This window comes from Oncorhynchus mykiss, chromosome 23, assembly GCF_013265735.2.
Source record: "Oncorhynchus mykiss isolate Arlee chromosome 23, USDA_OmykA_1.1, whole genome shotgun sequence".
NCBI classification, from domain to species: Eukaryota; Metazoa; Chordata; class Actinopteri; order Salmoniformes; family Salmonidae; genus Oncorhynchus; species Oncorhynchus mykiss.
Window position 1 is genome coordinate 24,574,723 of NC_048587.1, and position 27,180 is coordinate 24,601,902.

General features: G+C 42.5%; 1 protein-coding gene across 1 annotated transcript in view; it reads right to left on the reverse strand.

The window, feature by feature from the left end:
• Positions 1-27,180, reverse strand: part of LOC110502477 (VPS10 domain-containing receptor SorCS1-like) — a 110,036-nt gene that overhangs the window by 54,177 nt on the left and 28,679 nt on the right. The window contains exons 2-5 of the mRNA XM_021580517.2: positions 18,958-19,025; positions 14,138-14,237; positions 12,967-13,125; positions 10,335-10,408 (exon numbers count right to left, since the gene is read on the reverse strand). Coding sequence (XP_021436192.2) covers positions 10,335-10,408; positions 12,967-13,125; positions 14,138-14,237; positions 18,958-19,025 — 401 coding nt within the window. The remainder of the gene's footprint in view (positions 1-10,334; positions 10,409-12,966; positions 13,126-14,137; positions 14,238-18,957; positions 19,026-27,180) is intronic.

Consider the following 27,180-nt stretch of genomic DNA (forward strand, 5'->3'; position numbering starts at 1 on the left):
AAATCATCTGTTTAACAAGATGAAGAAAGGCACGCTGAGGTCAAACTGTATGGGAAACATGAATAATCATTCTGTTTGTTTTCATCTATTCCAAAAGGATCCTGTCATAAAAGTCCTAAAACAAGTGAGTGACCAGGGATACTCATTCACAAATGTCAACCCCTTTGTTCAATTGCGCTATTAAAACATCAGCTTTCTAGAGAGGACAAAGTCATGTTGGAAAACATTTGAAGGAAAACAATGTTTGTGATTTCCATTTTGATTCAATTCAATTATAATAGGGAACCTAGCTGCATGAAACGTTGATCCCTTTCTCTTTGAAAATATAACAATGACAACAAACATTTCCCACAAACATGACCCCTTCAATCACTGGGCCTGTGTGGTAATTCAAGGGGAAGGTACTTCGGAGCCATTTCATGCTCTTTCAAAAGAGCCACGACTGGGAAGCAGCGGTTAAGTGTGGAGTGACAAGTGTGACCCCTTGTTGCATTAATAGCAGCTAAGTGTGGAAGAAGATGGGTTTCTCCTCACATTCCAAGGTGTCAGTGTCTAAGACATAATAAAAAAAAGGGCCCATCTTGCTTCCCTCAGCACTCCGTAATTGTCTTTCTGCTCCATCTTTTTCTAATGGTCTTTCTGTCAAATACTTCATCATCTTCTATTGGAGAACAGCAGCCACATGTTCTTAGATAGGCTGCTTCTATGTTCTTCTATCACTCCGGAATGTATGGACTACATGCCTGCATTGTGTGAGCTATGCTGCTCGTTATCAGGTTGATGGTGTAACTCTGCCAAGTTGAGGCTATTGTAACATAAACTGCAGTATGTGAAGCAGCAAAATATTTTACGTGTATATTAACTGAAAATATTACCTGTATTTTGTCCTTGACGAAATATGCATGCCCTACCTGAATGTAATATTCCCGTCTATAGAAGCCATGCTTTGTTATGATTCTGAACGGTCAGATAGCTAGCAACAATATTAAAAGATGCCATGTGGGTAATTGTATGTGGCTCGTTTCAGCTAGTTTTATCATGTTCTTGATACAATGTCTTGTTTTGAGTGAATTGCTTTCAATGCTAACATGGATCAAATTTGCTAGCTAGCTAACCAACAACTGTAACAATGTACTTGAGAGACAACAAGTGCTCATTGTGCAAATGTATTTACGTTTTCAACAAACATTTGGAGACTAAATATAGTTAAAACATGTCAACAATCTAAGCCAACACTGTTTTGCCCCCTAGTTGAGCACGTGTACAGAAGGTATTGTTGCTAAACAACCAACCCGTCTATACGCACAACCTGTAAATATACTGTACCTCCATACACAACACACACATACTGTAAATATGTTACCAATGTTACCACAGGTTGATAAGTAATTGTAAACTAGAATGAATTCATCATATGACTAATTAAGAAACTAATGTATTACTCAATTTTGTATCCAGCTCTACTGTTGTATCATCTCCACCAGGAAATCTTAGGGCAAATATATCAACTGTTTAGAACAAGAGGCCAATAATGGCTTTAACTTGATGGTACATTGCTTCCACTACATCTTTCTGTTGCTCCAGTTTTGGGCTAAAAAGAAATTCATCATCATTTGTTCGCAAGTGACAAAGTTTGCGAAATACGTTTGTCTAATTTTAGTCCCAATATTAGTAAATGTGATATATGAATTAAGGTATTCTAATTGAGTTATCCACTTTAAGAGATGATGTTGTCCAAATGGTGTTATTTATCAAAACATTAAAAGCTACCTGATCTGTCATGTACTGTCATGTTGTCTTGTCTCTGTCCTTTCCCTTCACCCTGTCTCCCTCTGCTGGTCGTGTTAGGTTACCTTTTCTCCCCCGCTTTCCCCCAGCTGTCCCTTGTCTCCTCTAACTACCCATTCACCCCGTTCCCCACCTGTTCCCTTTTTCCCTCTGATTAGGTCCCTATATCTCTCTCTGTTTCTGCTCCTGTCCTTGTCGGATTCTTGTTTGTTTGTGTCATTCATGCCTGAACCAGACTGTCATCATGTTTGCTGTAACCTTGTCCTGTCCTGTCAGAATCTGCCGGTCCATCTGAGCCTACCTATGTTTGGTAATTAAAGAAGCTCTGTTTAAGTTGATTCGCTTTTGGGTCCTCATTCACGCACCCCGTAACAGAAGAATCCGACCAAGAATGGACCCAGCGACTTCGGATCCTCTCCACTCAGCCGTCGAGATCCAGGGAGCGATGCTAGGCAGACACAAGCAGGAATTGTCTGCTGCTCGACATGCCGTTGAGACCCTGGCCACCCAAGTCTCCAACCTCACAGAACAGGTTCACCATCTCCGCCTCGATCCACCGGCCACTTCCAGGGCTTTCGAATCTCCGGAGCCCAGAATCAATAACCCGCCGTGTTACTCTGGGGAGCCCACTGAATGCCGCTCGTTCCTCACCCAGTGTGATATTGTGTTTTCTCTCCAGCCCAACACTTACTCCAGGAGCACTGCTCGTGTCGCCTACGTCATATCTCTCCTTATTGGACGGGCTCGTGAGTGGGGCACGGCAATCTGGGAGGCAAGGGCTGAGTGTATTAACCAGTATCAAGACTTTAAGGAGGAGATGATACGGGTTTTTGATCGATCTGTTTTTGGGGAGGAGGCTTCCAGGGCCCTGTCTTCCCTATGTCAAGGCAATCGATCCATAACAGACTACTCTATTGAGTTTCGCACTCTTGCTGTCTCCAGTGGCTGGAACGAGCCGGCCTTGCTCGCTCGTCTTCTGGAGGGTTTCCGCGCAGAGGTAAAGGATGAGATTCTCTCCCGGGAGGTTCCTTCCAGCGTGGATTCCTTGATTGAACTCGCTATTCGCATTGAGCGACGGGTTGATCTTCGTCACCGAGCTCGTGGAAAGGAGCTCGCGCTCTCCGTCGCCTCCCTCTCCGCATCACTACCATCTTCCTCTGCCGGCTCGGGTGCTGAGCCCATGCAGCTGGGAGGTATCCGCATCTCGACTAAGGAGAGGGAACGGAGAATCACCAACCGCCTCTGTCTCTATTGCGGTTCCGCTGGTCATTTTGTCACTTCATGTCCAGTAAAAGGCCAGAGCTCGTCAGTAAGCGGAGGGCTACTGGTGAGCGCTACTACTCCTGTCTCTCCTTCAAGATCCTGCACTACCTTGTCGGTCCATCTACGCTGGACCGGTTCGTCAGCTTCCTGCAGTGCCTTAATAGACTCTGGGGCGGAGGGCTGTTTTATGGACGAGACCTGGGCTCGGGAACATGACATTCCTCTCAGACAGTTAAAGGAGCCCACGGCCTTGTTCGCCCTGGATGGTAGTCCTCTCCCCAGGATTCAGCGTGAGACGCTACCTTTAACCCTCACTGTTTCTGGTAATCATAGTGAAACCATTTCTTTTTTAATTTTTCGTTCACCTTTTACACCTGTTGTTTTGGGCCATCCCTGGCTAGTTTGTCATAATCCTTCCATTAATTGGTCTAGTAATTCTATCCTCTCCTGGAACGTCTCTTGTCATGTGAAATGTTTAATGTCTGCTATCCCTCCTGTTTCCTCTGTCTCTTCTTCACAGGAGGAGCCTGGTGATTTGACAGGGGTGCCGGAGGAATATCACGATCTGCGCACGGTGTTCAGTCGGTCCAGGGCCACCTCTCTTCCTCCACACCGGTCGTATGATTGTAGTATTGATCTCCTTCCGGGAACCACCCCCCCCCGGGGTAGACTATACTCTCTGTCGGCTCCCGAACGTAAGGCTCTCGAAGATTATTTGTCTGTAGCTCTTGACGCCGGTACCATAGTCCCCTCCTCCTCTCCCGCCGGAGCGGGGTTTTTTTTTGTCAAGAAGAAGGACGGGTCTCTGCGCCCCTGCATAGATTATCGAGGGCTGAATGACATAACAGTGAAGAATCGTTATCCGCTTCCTCTTATGTCTTCAGCCTTCGAGATCCTGCAGGGAGCCAGGTTTTTCACTAAGTTGGACCTTCGTAACGCTTACCATCTCGTGCGCATCAGGGAGGGGGACGAGTGGAAGACGGCGTTTAACACTCCGTTAGGGCACTTTGAATACCGGGTTCTTCCTTTCGGCCTCGCTAACGCTCCAGCTGTCTTTCAGGCATTAGTCAATGATGTCCTGAGAGACATGCTGAACATCTTTGTTTTCGTTTACCTTGACGATATCCTGATTTTTTCACCGTCACTCCAGATTCATGTTCAGCACGTTCGACGTGTCCTCCAGCGCCTTTTAGAGAATTGTCTTTTTGTGAAGGCTGAGAAGTGCACGTTTCATGCCTCCTCCGTCACATTTCTCGGTTCTGTTATTTCCGCTGAAGGCATTAAGATGGATCCCGCTAAGGTCCAAGCTGTCATTGATTGGCCCGTCCCTAAGTCACGCGTCGAGCTGCAGCGCTTTCTCGGCTTCGCGAACTTCTATCGTTGTTTCATCCGTAATTTCGGTCAGGTGGCAGCTCCTCTCACAGCCCTTACTTCTGTCAAGACGTGCTTTAAGTGGTCCGTTTCCGCCCAGGGAGCTTTTGATCTCCTCAAGAATCGTTTTACATCCGCTCCTATCCTTGTTACACCTGACGTCTCTAGACAGTTCGTTGTCGAGGTTGACGCGTCAGAGGTGGGAGTGGGAGCCATCCTTTCTCAGCGCTCCCTCTCTGACGACAAGGTCCACCCATGCGCGTATTTTTCTCATCGCCTGTCGCCGTCGGAACGTAACTATGATGTGGGTAACCGCGAACTGCTCGCCATCCGGTTAGCCCTAGGCGAATGGCGACAGTGGTTGGAGGGGGCAACCGTTCCTTTTGTCGTTTGGACTGACCATAGGAACCTTGAGTACATCCGTTCTGCCAAACGACTTAATGCGCGTCAGGCGCGTTGGGCGCTGTTTTTCGCTCGTTTCGAGTTCGTGATTTCTTATCGTCCGGGCTCTAAGAACACCAAGCCTGATGCTTTGTCTCGTCTCTTCAGTTCTTCAGTAGCCTCCACTGACCCCGAGGGGATTCTCCCTGAGGGGCGTGTTGTCGGGTTGACTGTCTGGGGAATTGAGAGGCAGGTAAAGCAAGCACTCTCTCAAACTCCGTCGCCGCGCGCTTGTCCTAGGAACCTTCTTTTCGTTCCCGTTCCTACTCGTCTGGCCGTTCTTCAGTGGGCTCACTCTGCCAAGTTAGCCGGCCACCCTGGCGTTCGGGGTACGCTTGCTTCCATTCGCCAGCGTTTCTGGTGGCCCACCCGGGAGCATGACACGCGTCGTTTCGTGGCTGCTTGTTCGGTCTGCGCGCAGACTAAGTCCGGTAACTCTCCTCCTGCCGGCCGTCTCAGGCCGCTTCCTATTCCCTCTCGACCGTGGTCTCACATCGCCTTAGATTTTGTCACCGGACTGCCTTCGTCAGCGGGGAAGACTGTTATTCTTACGGTTGTCGATAGGTTCTCTAAGGCGGCTCATTTCATTCCCCTTGCTAAGCTTCCTTCTGCTAAAGAGACGGCACAAATCATCATCGAGAATGTTTTCAGAATTCATGGCCTTCCGTCAGACGTCGTTTCGGACAGAGGTCCGCAATTCACGTCTCAATTTTGGAGGGAGTTTTGCCGTTTGATTGGGGCTTCCGTCAGTCTCTCTTCCGGCTTTCACCCCCAGTCTAACGGTCAAGCAGAACGGGCCAATCAGACTATTGGTCGCATCTTACGCAGTCTTTCTTTTCGCAACCCTGCGTCTTGGTCAGAACAGCTCCCCTGGGCAGAATACGCCCACAACTCGCTTCCTTCGTCTGCGACCGGGCTATCTCCTTTTCAGAGTAGCCTCGGGTACCAGCCTCCGTTGTTCTCATCTCAGTTCGCCGAGTCCAGCGTCCCCTCCGCTCAGGCTTTTGTCCAACGTTGCGAGCGCACCTGGAAGAGGGTCAGGTCTGCACTTTGCCGTTATAGGGCGCAGACTGTGAGAGCTGCTAATAAGCGTAGAACGAAGAGCCCTAGATATTGTCGCGGTCAGAGAGTTTGGCTCTCCACTCAGAACCTTCCCCTTAAGACGGCTTCTCGCAAGTTGACCCCGCGGTTCATTGGTCCATTCCGTATCTCTCAGGTCATTAATCCTGTCGCAGTGCGACTTCTTCTCCCGCGATATCTTCGTCGCGTCCACCCGGTCTTCCATGTCTCCTGTGTTAAGCCCGTTCTTCGCGCCCCCGCTCGTCTTCCCCCCCCCCCCCCCCATCCTTGTCGAGGGCGCACCTATCTACAGGGTCCGTAAAATCTTGGACATGCGTCCTCGGGGCCGTGGTCATCAGTACCTAGTTGACTGGGAGGGGTACGGTCCTGAGGAGAGGAGTTGGGTTCCCTCTCGGGACGTGCTGGACCGTGCGCTGATTGATGATTTCCTCCGTTGCCGCCAGGTTTCCTCCTCGAGTGCGCCAGGAGGCGCTCGGTGAGTGGGGGGGTACTGTCATGTACTGTCATGTTGTCTTGTCTCTGTCCTTTCCCTTCACCCTGTCTCCCTCTGCTGGTCGTGTTAGGTTACCTTTTCTCCCCCGCTTTCCCCCAGCTGTCCCTTGTCTCCTCTAACTACCCATTCACCCCGTTCCCCACCTGTTCCCTTTTTCCCTCTGATTAGGTCCCTATATCTCTCTCTGTTTCTGCTCCTGTCCTTGTCGGATTCTTGTTTGTTTGTGTCATTCATGCCTGAACCAGACTGTCATCATGTTTGCTGTAACCTTGTCCTGTCCTGTCAGAATCTGCCGGTCCATCTGAGCCTACCTATGTTTGGTAATTAAAGAAGCTCTGTTTAAGTTGATTCGCTTTTGGGTCCTCATTCACGCACCCCGTAACATGATCACCCAAAAAGTATTAATCTCCCTTGCTTCCTTGTAAAATAAAAAATATTATGTTTAACAAAAACACATTAATATTATAATTATCTGGCAACAGGCACTACTGCATTAAGTTGTTATATGTCTTGCAAATAGTGTAGATTAGAGACCATTACTAAATACATTATTTCTTAAGCACAACAGTTGGAACTTGAAAAAATAGTGTACAAATATCTATTCATGTGTTCATCAGGACCATACTTGTATCTACTACAGTGCCTTGCAAAAGTATTCATCCCCGATGGAATTTTTCCTATTTTATTGCATTATAACCTGTAATTTAAATAGATTTTAATTTGGATTTCATGTAATGGACATACACAAAATGGTCCAAATTGGTGAACTGAAATGAAAAAAATAACGTGCTTCAAAAAATTCTAAAGAATAAAAAAAATGTCATAAAATTGGTGCGTGCATATGTATTCACCCCCATTGCTATGAAGACAATAAATAAGATGTGGTGCAACCAATTACCTTAAGATGTCACATAATTAGTTAAATAAAGTCCACCTGTGTGCAATCCAAGTGTCACGTGATTTCAGCATATATAGATTTGAAGTCGGAAGTTTGCATACACTTAGGTTGGAGTCATTAAAATGTGTTTTTCAACCAATCCACAAACTTCTTTTTAACAAACTACAGTTCTGGCAAGCCGGTTAGGACATCTACTTTGTGCATGGCACAAGTCATTTGTCCAACAATTGTTTACAGACAGATTATTTCACTTATAATTCACTGTATCACAATTCCAGTGGGTCAGAAGGTCACATACACTAAGTTGACAGAATTTTTTTTCCCAGAAAATGAAGTCATGGCTTTAGAAGCTTCTGATAGGTTAATTGACATCATTTGAGATAATTGGAGGTGTTCCTGTGGATGTATTTCAAGGCCTACCTTCAAACTCAGTGCCTCTTTGCTTGACATCATGGGAAAATCAAAAGAAATCAGCCAAGACCCCAGAAAAAATTGTAGACCTCCACAAGTCTGGTTCATCCAGTAATTTTCAAACACCCGAAGGTATCGAAGGTATCACGAAGGTATCACGTTCATCTGTACAAACAACAGTACGCAAGTATGAACACCCTTGGATCACGCAGCCGTCATACCGCTCAGGAAGGAGACACGTTCTGTTTCCTGGAGAAAAACGTACTTTGGTGCGAAAAGTGCAAATCAATCCCAGAACAACAGCAAATTACCTTGTGAAGATGCTGTAGGAAACAGGTACAAAAGTATCTATATCCACAGTAAAACGAGTCCTTTAACGACATAACCTGAAAGGCCGCTCAGCAAGGAAGAAGCCACTGCTCCAAAACCGCCACAAAAAAGCCAGACTACAGTTTGCAACTGCACATGGGGACAAAGATAATACTTTTTGGAGAAATGTCCACCGGTCTGATGAAACAAAAATAGAACCGTTTTGCCATAATGACTATCGTCATTTTGAGGAAAAGGGGGAGGCTTGCAGGCTGAAGACCACCATCCCAACCGTGAAGCACGGGGACGGCAGCATCATGTTGTGGGGGTGCTTAGCTGCAAGAGCGACTGGTGCACTTCACAAAATAGATGGCATCATGAGGACTGAAATTATGTGGATTTATTGACGCAAAATCTCAAGACATCAGTCAGGAAGATAAAGCTTGGTCGCAAATGGGTCTTCCAAATGGACAATGACCCCAAGCATACTTCCAAAGTTGTGGCAAAATGGCGTAAGGACAACAAAGTCAAGGTATTGGAGTGGCCATCCCAAGGCCTGACCTCAATCCTATAGACAATTTGGGGCAGAACTGAAAAAGCTTGTGTGAGCAAGGAGGCCTACAAACCTGACTCAGTTACACCAGCTCTGTAAGGAGGAATGGGTCGAAATTCACCCAACTTATTGTGGGAAGCTTGTAGACGGCTACCTGAAACGTTTGACCCAAGTTAAACAATTTACAGGCAATGCTACCAAATACTAATTGAGTGTATGTAAGCTTCTGACCCACTGGGAAATAAATAAAAATAAATAATTCTCTCAACTATTATTCTGACATTTCACATTCTTAAAATAAAGTGGTGACCCTAACTGACCTAGGACAGGGGATTTTTACTTCGATTAAATGTCAGGTATTGTGAAAAACTGAGTTAAAATGTATTTTACACACCTGTTCTGAAAGACCCCAGAGTCCGCAACACCACTAAGCAAGGGGCACCACCAAGCAAGCGGCACCATGAAGACCAAGGACCTCTCCAAACAGATCAGGGACAAAGTTGTGGAGAAGTACAGATCAGGGTTGGATTATAAAAAAAGATTTGATACTTTGAACATCCCACGGAGCACCATTAAGTCCATTATTAAAAAATGGAAAGAATATGGCACCACAACAAACCTGCCAAGAGAGGGCCGCCCAACAGAACTCACAGACCAGGCAAGGAGGGCATTAATCAGAGAGGCAACAAAGAGACCAAAGATAACCCTGAAGGAGCTGCAAAGCTCCACAGCAGAGATTGGAGTATCTGTCCATAGGACCACTTTAAGCCGCACACTCCACAGAGCTGGGCTTTATGGAAGAGTGGCCAGATATTTTTGGCCAACAAGGAAAACGCTATGGTGGTGGCAGCATCATGCTGTGGGGATGTTTTCCATCGGCAGGGACTGGGAAACTGGTCAGAATTGAAGGAATGATGGATTGCACTAAATACAGGAAAATTCTTGAGGGAAACCTGTTTCAGTCTTCCAGAGGTTTGAGACTGGCACGGAGGTTCACCTTCCAGCACGACAATGACCCTAAGCATAAGGCTAAAGCAACACTTGAATGGTTTAAGGGGAAACATTTAAATGTACTGGACTGGCCTAGTCAAAGACCAGACCTCAATCCAATTGAGAATCTGTGGTATGACTTAAATATCGCTGTACACCAGCGGAACCCATCTAACGTGAAGGAGCTGGAGCAGTTTTGCCTTGAAGACTGGGCAAAAATTCCTGTGGCTAGATGTGCCAAGCTTATAGAGCCATACCCCAAGAGACTTGCAGCTGTAATTGCTGCAAAAGGTGACTCTACAAAGTATTGACTTTGGGGGGGTGAATGAATAGTTATGCACGCTCATGTTAAACATTTTTTGTCTTATTTCTTGATTGTTTCACAATTAAACATATTTTGCATCTTCAAAGTGGTAGGCATGTTGTGTAAATCAAATGATACAACCCCCCCCTCCAAAAAAATATATATTTTAATGCCAGGTTGTAAGGCAACAAAATAGGAAAAATGCCAAGGGGCTGAATATTTTCACAAGCCACTGTATATGCCATCTATTGAGTTCAACTCCGGTACTAGCAGGTACTTCTTGAGATTAAATTAATTGTGTCAATTCTGATGGGCTATCAGTTCAAAATGCTGTCAGTAGAGGAAAGAGTGGTACTTTGTTTTCTATGAATATTGTATTACAGAGACTTGAAGTATGTGTCCAATGATGATCGAAAGAGATTTTTACTCTCACCAGTAAAATCTGTTGGGGACTACACTCTCATGCACGAGCTGCCATCTTCTTCCAAATTCAACAGAGACGTACAGCTGCAAGAAAAGAACATCCTATAGTTTAAAAAATCAGAAGAGAAAGAATAACATTTTATTCCAGAGTTAAAACTAAGAGTTAAAACGAAGGAAACATTAGACCTGGAGAATTCTCTCCCTCCATTGTAGGGACTGTCATCTATGTCTCATGGAGGGTCATTCAACATTTCAATTATATTGCTTTGTTTTTTCACTTTTTGCACTTCAGAACACTTTGATTGTTTTTGTTATGAGTGCTGTACAGCTGAATCTTTAAAGCAGGCTTGAAAATAGTACTTTATATTTTAACTAGAGTTCATGATTTAATGCCTTGTGACTATTTGAGAGAGATAGCGAGAGACATATTTTTTTTTTAATGACATGCTCGTTTTGGCTCCCAGTGGTACCTGTCTATGGCCATAGGATTTGTCCCTATTTGACATTATAAAATGACACACTTGGGCAGCATTTCCACTTTGGATGAATTGTGTGCCCATAGTGTGCCCATAGTGAACTGCCTCCTACTCTGTCCCAGATGCTAATATATGCATATTATTATTACTATTGGATAGAAGTTTCTAAAACTGTTTGAATTATGTCTGTGAGTATAACAGAATTCATAAGGCAGGCAAATTTTCAAACAGGAAGTGGAAATTCTGGGGCAGGTTGATTTTCAACTCATCGCCTTTTCACATCCAAATAAGATATGGATCTGTTCGCACTTCCTACGCCTTCCACTAGATGTCAACAGTCAGTAGAACGTGGAATGAAGCCTCTAGTGTAACGTGGGACCGGATGGCAGCTATTTGAGTCACTGCTCTGGCAGATTGCCAGTTCCTGGTTACTTATTATATCGCCTTGCGTTCCATTACTCTGTAGACAAAAACGAATGCTCTGGTTGGAACGTTATTGGATATATATGATAATAACATCCTGAAGAATGATTCTCTACTTAGTTTAACCAGTTTATTCGACCTGGAATATAACTTTTTGAAGTTTTCGTCCGAGTTCGCCTGGACCGGTGCCAGCTTTTCGACATGTGAGCTAAACGTGCTAGCAAAAGTAGCTAATTGGACACTAGTAATGGACATTATCAAACAAAACAACGATTCATTGCACAGCATTCTGATGAAAGATCATCAAAGGTAAGGGTATATTTATGATGTAATTTTGTATTTCTGTTGACTCCAACATGGCGGAGAAATGTTGTGTACCTCTGAGCGCCTTCTCAGATTATTGCATGGTATGCTTTTTTCGTAGAGTTGAAAAAAAATCTGACACAGCGGTTGCATTAAGAACCAGTGTATCTTTAATTATATGTAAAACATTTATCTTTCGTCAATGTTTATGATGAGTATTTCTGTATTTCTATGACGTTACTCTCTGTAATTACTCCGGATATTTTGGAGGCATTTCTGAACATGGTGCCAATGTAAACCGAGATATGTGGATATAAATATGCATATTATCGAACAAAACATAAATGCATTGTGTAACATGATGTCCTATGAGTGTCATCTGATGAAGATTATCAAAGGTTAGTGATTCATTTTATCTCTAATTCTGCTTTTGTGACTATCTTAGGCTGGGAAAAATGGCTGTGTGTTTTTGGGGATTTGGTGGTGATCTAACATAAATGTATGTTGTGTTTTCACTGTAAAACATTTTTAAAATCGGACATGATGGGTAGATTAACAAGATGTTTATCTTTCATTTGCTGTATTGGACTTGTTAATGTGTGAAAGTAAAATATTTCTAAAAAATATTTTTGAATTTTCAGCGGAATGTTGGGGTGGGATTCCGTTAGCTGAACGTTTGTCCTAGACAGGATAAATTCCCTTTGTATTATGCTAGTGACCTCCCTCTTTCAGCAGATTAGGGCTGTTTTACTTCATTTTAGAGCACATCACACATAGGGAACTGTTGTACAATAAATTTGTTGTGTACAATACTATTGCACAGTAAAAGACAGCAAATCAATTAATTAATATAAAAGCAGAAACAGAAGAAGGAAACCATACAGAGAGGAAAACAATCACACATTTATATTAACATAAAGATATGGAGTAAACTCAGGGATAACTTCTCCCCAGCTTCTTCACGTCGACCATATTGATGGCTCTCAATAAAGCATCTCATCTCTCCCCCTCACCATTTATCTTACTTTTCAGCCTTTTACTGCACTCTCTCTCATAATCAAGTCTTTCAGTAGGATGGGAGGGGAGAGTTTGATCTCTGTTATGTTGAGTTAAACAAACAGTTTGGTTCTCCTTGGGAATAATAAGCGTGGTCTCAGTCTCCTTTTTGGGACATTAACTAAGTCGACTATTCTGAACAGAGCACATTGATGTGTCGGCTACTAAGAGATGGGAGGTGCTTTCCCCACTGGAAGACAATGATGCTAATAAAAGAACAGGCAGAAGTGTGGAGCACACAGCTACGGTTGAAGTAAACATCTTGTTAAAGCCAATAAGGTCAATAGACTCACTGGAATTAACAAGACCCTTACCTCAATCAAGTTGTGTGTGTTTTCTCGCCCCTCCTCACTCCTCTGTTATAATTGACCGGTTTCTCTTTACCTTCTGGTCATGGCCGTAAGCCAGGATCCAGTCCTCCTGCTCGGGGTGGAAGAGGAGGCTGAGGATGTCGAAGGCTAAGTGGTACCTCTGATAGGATGCGCCCTCATCAAGACTAATGAGCAGGCTGCTCTCCACCTCTGGGTCGGTCAGTAACATGATCTGAGATGAGAGAGGACGGGTCAGGAGACGAAAGGAGAGATTTATAAATCACAACATTTAGCAATAATTATCCTTATCCATTCAAGTCCGTAATGATTAAACTTGCTAATTATACTATAGTTATGAGTTTTCCCTTTAAAAACAAACACATGAAAAAAATCACGTGAATAGAATACATGCAAAAGAACACGTAAGGTTTTCGAACATGTGTGAACAAATCACTTGAAAAATGTAATGCTACGTGAAATTTTGACTGGCAAGACACGTATGGTTTTTGGACGTGTGTGACATTTCACATGGAAAATGTAATGTGGGAAAAACAGACACGTGGTTTTCAGACACGTGAAGTTTCACTTGGACTCAGAGGTAGATGTGACATAGTAAATGTAAATCCGGGACACTCAAAATAGCATGATATGTTATGTTTCGTGTGCTATGTATTCATTTGTGGATGTCTATCATCCATTTTGTATCATATGTTACGAATTACAATTCATATGATATGTTACAAATTCCAATGCTGTTAGCTAGGTGGCTAACGTTAGCTAGGCTAGGGTTTAGGGTTAGGGATTAAGGTTAGGGTTAGGTTAAAGGGTTAAAGTTAGGGGAAAGGTTAGCTAACATGCTAAGAATTTGCAAAGTAGCTAAAAATAGTGAGTAGTTTCAAAGTTGCTAATTAGCTAAAATGCTAAAGCTGTCCATGATGAGATTGGAACAGATTGTGTTGTTAGACATTCGCGTTATACGCCTACCCATCCACCCTGACCAACCACCATACTTTAGTTTTTTGCCTGAAGTAACCTTCTATCTTCTGTAACCTTATCATACAGTATGTAACATATGAATCTGATTTGAGTGTCCCGGATTTACATTAAGTATGCTATTTGAAAATATGCTTTCATATACGAAACAGCAAATTTGACATGTGTTTTTTTGTAAGGGTTAAGGACAGCAAACAGATATGGTAATGGTATGGTACATGGTAAGAGCAGATACATGTACAAGGACATACCTTTCGTTTGTTATTCGGACTCACGTACAAGTAGCTTAGTAATGTTTTTGGTCCCACCTTTTCATTAAGTTTCTCATATGTGGTTCCATAGTCTATTGACCTAGAATTCAATTATGGGATTAAAAAAAATGTGTTATTCTGATGTTAATGGTGAGAATGAGAGCACGGAGCAATATCAATGATAATACCTATGGCTATGCGGGCAAGCAGAAAATTAAAACAGGAAATAATACAACACAATTTGCCAGTTGAATAGAGAACTGTTTCATTATCAGAATAAACATGGATATATGCAAGAGAATTATATGATTTGTCGTAAAAGTAAAACATTCAGTATTCAAGTCTCCTAAAATGTTGACACCATAATGACCATTATAAATACCAACCCTGTATCTCAGTACTATCATAAAAAAACGAGTTTGATAACAACTGTGGTGGAGTTGGATACAGTTACATAATCATATTAGAAAAATGAGCTGTATGGAGTCATAAACCATTTACAGAAGCATCTACAGTGAGGGAAAAAAGTATTTGATCCCCTGCTGATTTTGTACGTTTGCCCACTGATAAAGAAATGATCAGTCTATAATTTTAATGGTAGATTTATTTGAACAGTGATAGACAGAATAACAACAACAAAAAATCCAGAAATGCATGTCAAAAATGTTATAAATTGATTTGCATTTTAATGAGGGAAGTAAGTATTTGACCTCCTCTCAATAAGAAAGATTTCTGGCTCCCATGTGTCTTTTATACAGGTAACGAGCTGAGATTAGGAGCGCACTCTTAAAGGGAGTGCTCCTAATCTCAGTTTGTTAACTGTATAAAAGACACCTGTCCACCGAAGCAATCAATCAATCAATCAGATTCCAAACTCTCCACCATGGCCAAGAGCAAAGAGCTTTCCAAGGATGTCAGGGACAAGATTGTAGACCTACACAAGGCTGGAATGGGCTACAAGACCATCGCCAAGCAGAGAAGGTGGCAACAGTTGGTGCGATTATTCGCAAATGGAAGAAACACAAAATAACTGTCAATCTCCCTCGGCCTGGGGCTCCATGCAAGATCTCACCTCGTGGAATTGCAATGATAATGAGAACAGTGAGGAATCAGCCCAGAACTACACGGAAGGATCTTGTCAATGATCTCAAGGCAGCTGGGACCATAGTCACCAAGAAAACAATTGGTAACACACTATGCCGTGAAGGTCTGAAATCCTGCAGCGCCCGCAAGGTCCCCCTGCTCAAGAAAGCACACATACATGCCCGTCTGAAGTTTGCCACTGAACATCTGAATGATTCAGATGACAACTGGGTGAAAGTGTCAGATGAGACCAAAATGGAGCTCTTTGGCATCAACTCAACTCGCCGTGTTTCGGGGAGGAGGAATGCTGCCTATGACCCCAAGAACACCATCCCCACCATCATACATGGAGGTGGAAAGTATGCTTTGGGGGTGTTTTTCTGCTAAGGGGAAAGGACAACTTCACCGCATTAAAGGGACAATGGAAGGGGCCATGTACCGTCAAATCTTGGGTGATAACCTCCTTCCCTCAGCCAGGGCATTGAAAATGGGTCATGGATGGGTATTCCAGCATGACAATGACCCAAAACACATGGCCAGGGCAACAAAGGAGTGGCTCAAGAAGAAGCACATTAAGGTCCTGGAGTGGCCTCGCTAGTCTCCATACCTTAATCCCATAGAAAATCTGTGGAGGGAGCTGAAGGTTCGTGTTGCCAAACGTCAGCCTCGAAACCTTAATGACTTGGAGAAGATCTGCAAAGAGGAGTGGGACAAAATCCCTCCTGAGATGTGTGCAAACCTGGTGCCAACTACAAGAAACGTCTGACCTCTGTGATTGCGAAGGGTTTTGCCACCAAGTACTAAGTCATGTTTTGCAGAGGGGTCAAATACTTATTTCCCTCATTAAAATGCAAATCAATTTATAAATGTTTTGTTGTTATTCTGTCTCTCACTGTTCAAATAAACGTACCATTAAAATTATAGACTGATAATTTCTTTATCAGTGGGCAAACGTACAAAATCAGCAGGGGATCAAATACTTTTTTCCCTCACTGTATATTTCACATTTCTAATGTGCATTTTCTGGTTGTCAGAAATACTTCAAGTGTAATATGCTACATTCAGTAACATACAATACTGTACTAGTTTGCAATATTTGAACAAAACATTCCAGCTGTACAGTCTCTGTTTCTTAGCTCTCTGCTTCCTAGTCTCTTGTAAAAATTACGTTTATTGGTTGCGTACATCCATTTGCAGATGTTATCGCAGTGAAATGCTTTTGTTTTCTATCAGGGCAGTAATATCTAGCAATACAAAACAATACACAAATAATCCAAAAAGTAAAACAATATACAGTTATTTTGTATAAATAGTGTACATATAAAGTGGGTAAAACTGTATGTACACATTTCTGAAGTGACCAGTGTTAAATTACTCTATAGAGCAGCAATCTCTAAGGAATAGGGTAGAGTAGCGGATGGTAGCCAGCTAGTGACAGTGTCTAAGGTTTAGGGCAGAGTACCGGGCGGGGACCGGCTAGTGATGACTGTTTAGCAGCCTGACGGTCTGGAGATAGAAGCTGTTTCACAATCTCTCGGTCCCAGCTTTGGTGCACCTGTACTGTCTTCATCTTTTAGATGCTAGCGAGGTGAATAGGCCGTGGCTCAGGTGGCTGAGGTCCTTTATGATCTTCTTGGCCTTCCTGTAAATGTACTGAAGGGCAGGCAGTGTGCCCCCGGTGATGAGTTTGGCTGACTGCATCACCCTATGGAGAGCCCTTTGGTTGCAAACGTTGCATTTGCCAGCCCGACAGAATGCTCTCTATGGTGCATCCATAAAAGTTAGTGAGGGTCTTATTAAGGGCCAAGTAACATTTCTTCAGCCCAATGAGGTTGAAGAGGTGCTGTTGCGCTTTCACCTCGCTGTCAGCATGGAGGGACTATTTCAGATGGTGGCCATCTTGAAGCAAGTGGGGACAATATACTGGGATAGGGAGAGATTGAATATGTCTGTAAACACTCCAGCCAGCTGGTCTGCACATGCTCTGTGGATGCAGCTTAGGATACCTCCTGGACTGGCAGCCTTGCGAGGGTTAACACGTCAGACAAGGAGAATGAGCGCTAACAGTCCTCTTGAGCTGCGGTGGCCCACAGCGGCAGCTCGGTGCTGTTTTCTTTGAAGCGGGCAATGAGGTGTCAATGTCTGCGACTTTACTGGCTTTCCCTTTATAATCATTGATTGCCTGGAGTCACCTGCCACATACGTCTTGTGTCTAAGCCATTGAATTGCGACTCCACTTTGTCCTTGTACTGTCGTTTTGCCTCTTTGATTGCCTCACGGAGGTCATAGCTGGTCTGCTTATGTACGTCCATGTTCCCAGTCACTTTGATGTGGTTAGATGCAGTGGTTTGCACTTTCAGTTTCGCGCAAATGCTGCCATCTATCCTTGGTTTTTGGTTTGGATTATCACAGTGGGATCACAGTGGGAACAACATCCTCTATGTATTTCCTGATGAACCCAGTCTCTGAGTCAGTGTATACGTAGATACTATTCTCAGAGGCGAACCAGAACATTTCCCAGTCCGCATTGTCAAAACAATCTTGAAGCGTAGATTATGATAGTTCAGACCAACAATTGACAGTCCTTACCATGGGTGATTCCTGCTTAGGTTTCTGCCTATAGATGGGGAGGATCAGAATGGAGGTGTGATCTTATTTGCCGGAGAGAGGCCAGGGGAGGGCCTTGTAGCCACCCCAGAAGGGAGAGTGGCAACGATCCAGAGTGTTGGATGCACGAGTATCACAGAAGATGTGTTGATAGAATTTTCCTCAGATCTCCATTATTAAAGTCCCTAGCTACAATAAATGTTGCCTCAGAATATGTGGTTTCCAGTTTGCACAAAGTCCAGTGTAGTTCCCTGAAAGTCATTGCCGTGTCGGCTTGGGGGAGAACATACACGGCAGTGATGATGAAGAAACTTATCTCGGGAGTTTATGCAGTAATTTGATGGTGAGGTATTCCAGATTGGGAGACCAAAAGGACTTTAGTTCCTGTATGTTTACACAAGTTGTAAATCATAAAACATACTCCTCCATCAATATTTTTCCCTGAAAGTTCTTTCTTCCTGCCTGCATGATGGACGGAGAACCCAACTGACTGAATAGATGGGGACAATATATCCGGAGAGAGCTATGATTCCGTAAAACAGAGTATGTTACAGTCCCTGATGTCTCTCTGAAAGGAGATCCTCGCCCTGAGATCGTCTACTTTAATGTCCAGGGACTGAACGTTAGCGAGTAATATACTTGGAACCGGTGGATGGTAATGCATGAGTCTGAGTCTGACGAGGGCCCCACTTCTTCTTCCTCTTACTCGTCAGCATTTTGGTGCAGACCCCGGGATGAATGGAGCTGCCTTGGGCAGTTCAAACATACAGCATCCATTTCAGGGAAGTCAAATTTCTGGTCGAAATACTGGTGGGTGACCACAGATTTAATATCCAAAAGTTATTTTCAGCTGTAGGTAATAATACAAGAGACGTTCTGAGCAAATAATGTAAGAAATAACAAAAAATAAAGTTTGCTAGGAGCTAGAAACAGAGAGACCGTGTCTGTCTTTATTTTGGCAGTTACCTATATAACCAACATTCAATATGAGAAGTGCCATTAGTTTTCCTAACAATGTGATAGGCAATCACTCAGGCCCATGGTCACATGCTCAAGAAATACTTGTGGCCCTAAACATGAACATCAAAGCCAGAGAGAAATCAACTGAGATGAATTTAACCCATCCTTACCTCCATAGAGAGCTCTCTGTGACACTGCCAAGGCTGAAGTCAAAGTACTTAGTCAGCATTAGAATCACCTACAAAAGAGAACACAGTTCCCATCTCAGCACGCATCTTTAGAAAATACGAGTAATATACAACCCTTTGATAATGTAACACTTCCATGCATCATATCATCTGACACTTTGGAGGGACTTGAAGTAATGAGTTGCATATTATGCAGTATTTCACAATTCTGGTAAATAAGCCTAAAGTTCAAAATAAAGGATTTAAAAAAAATGTTGACTACCTCATTTTCAAACTTGCACCTGTTGCTATTTTATCATTGGAAGTGGTTTGAGCAGGATGGCCTTAGGAGGAGTGCATCATCAATTTTACAACAGCAGCCTTAATATGGATACTCAGCTTAATATGGATGCTTGTCAAACCTCCACACACATAAACTAATCCCAAACCAATTCATGAGGCCTTGTCAAGGCTTCATTCTGCATGAGAATGTTGCATCTTCTGTGTAAAGGTAAAGGTTGTGTCACGGATTCCCCCAGTACTTCTGCTCATTCCATTCACCAGCTCCGGAGGTCTACGTCACCGGCCTTCTAGGTGTCACTGAACTGGATCATCACCACCAACCCCGGACTGTCTTGTCTCATTACGCACACCTGGTTTCCATTCCCCCTGATTAGGATGTGTATATATGTGCCCTCTGTTCCCCATTGTCCTTGTCAATCATTGTTCCCATGTCTGTTGGTCTTGTGAGTACCTGTGCTTTGTTGTTTCGGCTTTCATGCTACGTGCACTTGTTGTTTCGGGTCACATCCCATGTAATTATTAAAGGTTAACCCTCACTCTTTTGTTTGGTTTACATCCCTGTGTACCTTATATACGTATTTGTTTTGGGCTCCGTTCCTTTTTCATGACATGTTGTATTTTTGGGTGGAGTAATAAAACCCCCCATTACTTATTCCTGCGCCTGTCTCCGATCACAATGTGACAGGTTGTGGGGTTTTTTTAGGGCTCAGCGGGTTTCTTCCATTACAAGCATCCCAGGTACAGCAAGGCTCTCCTCGTAAATATCATCTTTTTTGAGAAGATTGTAAAGAACACCATTGTTATATGGCGGTTATACAAGCTTATACTTAATAGGTATGTAGACAAATAAATTGTGAGGTGTCATGTAAATGATTCTACATGTTAATAAATGTCTCTATGGACAGCTCTATTTTCTGTTTTAATTTGAAAGGAGAAACTTCTTTCCTACTCAGCGTTTGTTGGAACCTAAATTGAAGTCTTTGTATCACTACATTAATATTACATACAGTCAATGTTTACAGATTGATTTTTCCCATTCCCTCAGCTCTAAATACTTGAAGACAATGTGGAAAAATGACCATTTAAGTACAAAACTCTCTCAATGGTTTACTGCATAATAAACCAGTGTGGAGGTCTTCTACACCTTGGAGACAACACCTATCTCCTGGGACCATTGGTCTTTCCAGTTGTACCCATTTATTTTGATTAAAATTTGGCCTTTTAGTTGTCTCTTCATTGTAACATATATATATTGTGGTTGGCCAAAGTGTGGTGAGGAATAATCTGAGTATTTTAACACAGCAGTAATCTAGAAACCCACACATTGGGAAATACAGTGCCTTGCAAATGTATTCATCCCCCTTGGCGTATTTCCTGTTCTGTTGCATTACAACCTGTAACTTAAATAGATTTTTATTTGGACTCCATGTAATGGACATACAAAAAAAAGTTGAAATTGGTGAGGTGAAATTAAATAAAGAACTTGTTTCTAAAAAATATAAAACGGAAAAGTGGTGAGTGCATCTGTATTCACTCCATTTGCTATGAAGCCCCTAAATAAGATCTGGTGCAACCAATAACCTTCAGTCACATAGTTAGTTAAATAAAGTCCACCTACACTTGAAGTCAGAAGTTTACATACACCTTAGACAAATACATTTAAACTCAGTTTTTCACAATTCCTGAAATTTAATCCTAGCAAAAAATTCCCTGTCTTAGGCCAGTTAGAATCACCACTTTATTTTAAGAATGTGTAATATCAGAATAAAAGAGAATTATTTCAGATTTAATTTCTTTCATCACATTCCCAGTGTCAGAAGTTCACATACACTCAATTAGTATTTGCTAGCATTGCCTTTAAATTGTTTAACTTGGGTTAAACGTTTCGGGTAGCCTTCCACAAGCTTCCCACAAGTTGGGTGAATTCTGGCCAGTTCCTCTTGACAGAGCTCGTGTAACTGAGTCATGTTTGTAGGCTTCTATGCTGGCACACACTTTTTCATTTCTGCCCCAAATTGTCTATAGGATTGAGGTCAGGGCTTGTCATGGCCACTCCAATACCTTGATTTTGTTGTCCTTAAGCCATTTTGCCACAACTTTGAAAGTCTGCTTGGGGTCATTGTCCATTTGGAAGACCCATTTGTGACAGCTTTAACTTTTGTCTTGAGATGTTGCTTCAACATATCCACATAATTTCCCTTCCTCATGATGCCATCTGTTGGTGAAATGCACCAGTCCCTCCTGCAGCAAAACACCCCCACAACATGATGCTGCACCCCAAGCTTCACAGTTGGTATGGTGTTCTTTGGCTTGCAAGCCTCCCCCTTTTTCCTCCAAATGAGGATAGTCATTATGGCCAAACAGTTCTATTTTTGTTTCATTAGACCAGAGGACATTTCTCCAAAAAGTACAATCTTCGTCCCCATGTGCAGTTGCAAACCATAGTCTGGCTTTCTTATGGTGGTTTTGGAGCAGTGGCTTCTTCCTTGCTGAGCTGCTTTCCGGGCTATGTCGATATAGGACTCGTTTAACTGTTTATATAGATACTTCTGTACCCGTTTCCTCCAGCATCTTCACAAGGTCCTTTGCTGTTGTTCTGGGATTGATTTTCACTTTTTGCACCGAAGTACATTAATCTCTAGGAGACCGAACGAGTCTCCTTCCTGAGTGGTATGATGGTTGCATGGTGTTTATGCTTGCGTACTGTTGTTTGTACAGATGAACGTGGTACCTTCAGGCGTTTGGAAATTGCTCCCAAGGATGAACCAGACTTGTGGAGGTCTACAATTATTTTTCTGAGGTCTTGGCTGATTTATTTTGATTTTCCCATGATGTCAAGCAAAGAGGCACTGAGTTTGAAGGTAGGCCTTGAAATATATCCACAAGTACACCTCGAATTGACTATCAGAAGCTTCTAAAGCCATGACATCATTTTCGGGAATTTTCCAAGCTGTTTAAAGGCACAGTCAACTTAGTGTATGTAAACTTCTGACCCACTGGAATTGTGATACAGTGAAATAATCTGTCAGTACACAATTGTTGGAAATATTACTTGTGTCATGCACAAAGTAGATGTCCTAAACAACTTGCCAAAACTATGATTTGTTAACAAGACATTTGTGGAGTGGTTGAAAAATGAGTTTTAATGTCTCCAAACTGAGTGTATTTTCTATCTTCCGACTTCAACTGTATGTGAAATCTAAGGGTAACATCATCTGCCTCGTGATCTCAGTGTATATTTACACCTGTTCTGAAAGGCCCCAGAGTGCGCAACACCACTAAGCAATGGGCACTACCAAGCAAGCGGCACCATGAAGACGAAGGAGCTCTCCAAACAGGTCAGGGACAAAGTTGTGGAGAAGTACAGATCAGGGTTGGTTTATAAAAAAATATCTGAAACTTTAAACATCCCACAGAGCGCCATTAAATCCATTATTAAAAAATGGGAAGAATATGGCACCACAACAAACCTGCCAAGAGAGGGCCGCCCACCAAAACTTTATTAATTAATCAGAGAGGCAACAAAAAGACCAAAGATAACCCTGAAGGAGCTGCAAAGCTCCAGAGTGGAGATGGGTGTATATGTCCATTGGACCATTTTAAACCGTACACTCCACAGAGCTTGGCTTTACGGAGGAGTGGCCAGAAAAAAGCCATTGCTTAACTTCTCTAGGATAGGGGAAGTATTTGGAATTTTGGATAAAAAGCATGCCCAAATTCAACTGCCTGCTACTCATCCCCAGAAGATAAGATTTGCAGATTATTAGTAGATTTGGATAGAAAACACACTGAGGTTTCTAAAACGGTTTGACTCATGTCTGTGAGTAAAACAGAACTTATGTAGCAGACGAAACCCCAAGGACAAACCATTCTGAACAATTTTTTTGAGATCACTCTCTATTCAATGGATTTTCATTGGGAATCCAGATTTCTATGGGACTTGCTTGCAGTTCCTCCCGCTTCCACTGGATGTTACCAGTCTTTAGAAATTGGTTGAGGTTATTCCTTTGTGTAATGAAGAAGTACGGCCATCTTGATCGATGGTCACTTCATGTGTACTGTTTGATAGAGGCGCATAACCAGAAAGCTAGCGTCAGTTTGTTGTCTTCCTGTATTGAACACAGATCATCCCGTCTTCAATTTTATCGATTATTTACTTTAAAAAATAACTAAAGTTGTATTACAAAAGTAGTTTGAAATGTTTTGGCAAAGTTTACAGGTAACTTCTGAGATATTTTGTAGTCAAGTTGGAATCTGTGTTTTCTGGATCAAACGCGCCAAATAAATGGACATTTTGGATATATATGGACGGAATTAATCGAACAAAAGGACCATTTGTGAAGTTTATGGGACATATTGGAGTGCCAACAGAAGAAGTTCGTCAAAGGTAAGGCATGATTTATATATTTTTATTTCTGTGTTTTGTGTCACGCCTGTAGGGTTGAAATGTTTTCTCTTTTGTTTACTATCGTGCTATCCTTAGATAATAGCATTGTTTGCTTTCACCGAAAAGCCTTTTTGTAATCTGACATGTTGGCTGGATTCACAACACGTGTAGCTTTAATTTGGTATCTTACATGTGTGATTTCATGAAAGTTTGATTTCTACAGTAATTTATTTGAATTTGGCGCTCTGCATTTTCTCTGGATTTTGGATGCTAGTGTCCCACATATCCCAGAGAGGTTAAAGAAAAAAAATAAGCATGCTTGGTGTTCGCCAAAAGTCATGTGGGAGACTCCCCAAACATATGGAAGAAGGTACTCTGGTCAGATGAGACTAAAATTTATCTTTTTGGCCATCAAGGAAAACACTATGTCTGGCGCAAACCCAACACCTCTCATCACCCCGAGACACCATCCCCACAGTGAAGCATGGCTAAATACAGGGAAATTCTTGAGGGAAACCTGTTTCAGTCTTCCAGAGATTAGAGACTGGGATGGAGGTTCACCTTCCAGCAGGACAATGACCCTAAGCATACTGCTAAAGCAACACTCGAATGATTTAAGGGGAAACATTTAAATCTATTGGAATGGCCTAATCAAAGCCCAGACCTCAATCCAATTGAGAATATGTGGTATGACTTAAAGGTTACTGTACACCAGGTGAACCCATCCAACTTGAAGGAGCTGGAGCAGTTTGGCCTTGAAGAATGGGCAAATATCCCAGTGGCTAGATGTGCCAAGCTTTTGAGACCCCAAGATACTTGCAGCTGTAATTTCTGCAAAAGGTGGCTCTACAAAGTATTGACTTTGGGGGGGATAGTTATGCACGCTCAAGTTTTCCGTTTTTTTGTCTTTGTCTAATTTGTTTCGAAAGAAAAATTATTTTGCTTCTGCAAAGTGGTAGGTATGTTGTTTAAATCAAATGATACAAACCCCCCCAAAATCTATTTTTAATTCCAGGTTGAAAGGCAACAAAATAGGAAAAATGCCCAGGGGGGGGGGGGGGGGGGGGGGGGGGGGAATACTTTCGCAAGCCATTGTAGAGATGAATGGTCTACCAATTACATGACCTTTATAGCTTCCAAAAGTCCCAATCTGCTGGACATTGTCATACACAATAAAATGAACCCGAGCAGTTTGGAAAGTAGAGCCAATTACTTCCTGTCTTCTGGATAGTCATTACCTTATCTATTTACTTGGAGAAGGTCCAGTGGAAGACTCAAATAATTTGCATCCTCAAGTGCCAGCTGGAAAAGTGTTAGGCGAGTGTTGAAAGTGCAAGGTGAAGCTCTCTTAGTGTTGTACATATTTAATGTGCCAGGCATCAATATACAGTGATTCTTAAATTTGCAGATTTTTCTGTGTTAAACAGGGGGTTGGGGCTGGGTACTTACTTGCTATCTAACTGTAGCTATAAAAATCCTGTGTGAATCTCAACCCTGTGTGAATACATTGGTATGAATCTGATCATTCTTGAGGCATGAAAGAGGTGTTATAGTGATTTTAAAGGGCTTAGTTTGAGAAGATTACTACAGTAGAATGAAGGCGCTGTATTAAGAGGGATGGAGGAATGTGGGATAGAGGGTGGAGGGGGGCACCCTATTAGTGAAGGATGAGGAGCCCCTGAAAGAGACATTTAAAGGCTAGACAGACTACAAATTAAGATTCATTCCCAGACTCAGCGACTCCCTGATCCAGCCTTATCAGCTTCAGGAATTAAGTTACCTCATCAATAAAACTGTCAACATATTTACCCGCTGCAATTAAATAGATAGATGATTCCATAAAATCAATTGTTACCAAGTTACTGCTCAGAATATCAATAATATATGATGGTTTTCTATCTTTACCCTATACATGGAAAAGCACTAACACATTACCATTTTTGGTTTTTAAGAGTTTCTCAATCTATTTCCACTACTACAACACTAATGACGCTGATGAAAAATAACAAGCCAGCTCCCTAACGGTAACCCTTATTGTACAGATGTGAATTGTTATACTTTTTAAGTTCTTATTAGCAATGGAATAGAGACACCCCATTCTTAGAAACTTAACTTAACTAAGTACATTATGGCAAATTAATGAGATTCAAACTAGAATGTGCAGTCTAACACAATGAGTCTAAGAATTGTGACACATTTCACTGCGAGCGGAGCCAGTGTTTACTTTCAAAGAGATGTTTCTGTTGATTCATAATGATATTATCATCAAAAGTTATGCATTTTGAAAGTAGAGGCTTTCGTATTATCAACTTATCATCCATCTATATGTTAAAATCGGACTAATTACCCATCTTTTACTGGATGGACGTCCTTTTAAAAGAATACAAACGGAATAAAATGCATAAACTATCATTCTTTATACAACCTTTACCTTTCTGTTTCAGGCACAAGCTCAGAGCTCTCAACCATACAACCTCAACCTGTATTATTGGCTTTCTTTTGTCTACCACATCAATTTGTATCTCTTTATTCACACAGACAGTGTTTTTTGAAGTCAGAGCTATTTGGTCTCCTATGGATAACATGTCAACTGGATCATGAATTATTAAGTGACTTCACGGTAGATTATTGCAAAGATAAATGAGTAATGTCCTCACACAACTCTCCTAACCGTCAAGATTCCGAAGCATCCCATACCATGAGAGCTTCCACATCGATGGAACAGTAGTGGAGAGGGTAGCAAGTTTTAAGTTCCTCGGCATACACATCACAGACAAACTGAATTGGTCCACTCACACAGACAGCATCGTGAAGAAGGCACAGCAGCGCCTCTTCAACCTCAGGAGGCTGAAGAAATTCGGCTTGTCACCAAAAGCACTCACAAACTTCTACAGATGCACAATCGAGAGCATCCTGGCGGGCTGTATCACCGCCTGGTATGGCAACTGCACCGCCCTCAACCGTAAGGCTCTCCAGAGGGTAGTGAGGTCTGCACAACGCATCACCGGGGGCAAACTACCTGCCCTCCAGGACACCTACACCACCCGATGTCACAGGAAGGCCATAAAGATCATCAAGGACATCAACCACCCGAGCCACTGCCTGTTCACCCCGCTATCATCCAGAAGGCGAGGTCAGTACAGGTGCATCAAAGCTGGGACCGAGAGACTGAAAAACAGCTTCTATCTCAAGGCCATCAGACTGTTAAACAGCCACCACTAACACTGAGTGGCTGCTGCCAACACACTGACACTGACTCAACTCCAGCCACTTTAATAATGGGAATTGATGGGAAATGATGTAAATATATCACTAGCCACTTTAAACAATGCTACCTTATATAAATGTTACTTACCCTACATTATTCATCTCATACGCATACGGATATACTGTACTCTATAGCATCGACGGTATCCTTATGTAATACATGTATCACTAGCCACTTTATACTATACTATGCCACTTTGTTTACATACCCATCTCATTTGTACATACTGTACCCGATACCATCTACTGTATCTTGCCTATGCTGCTCT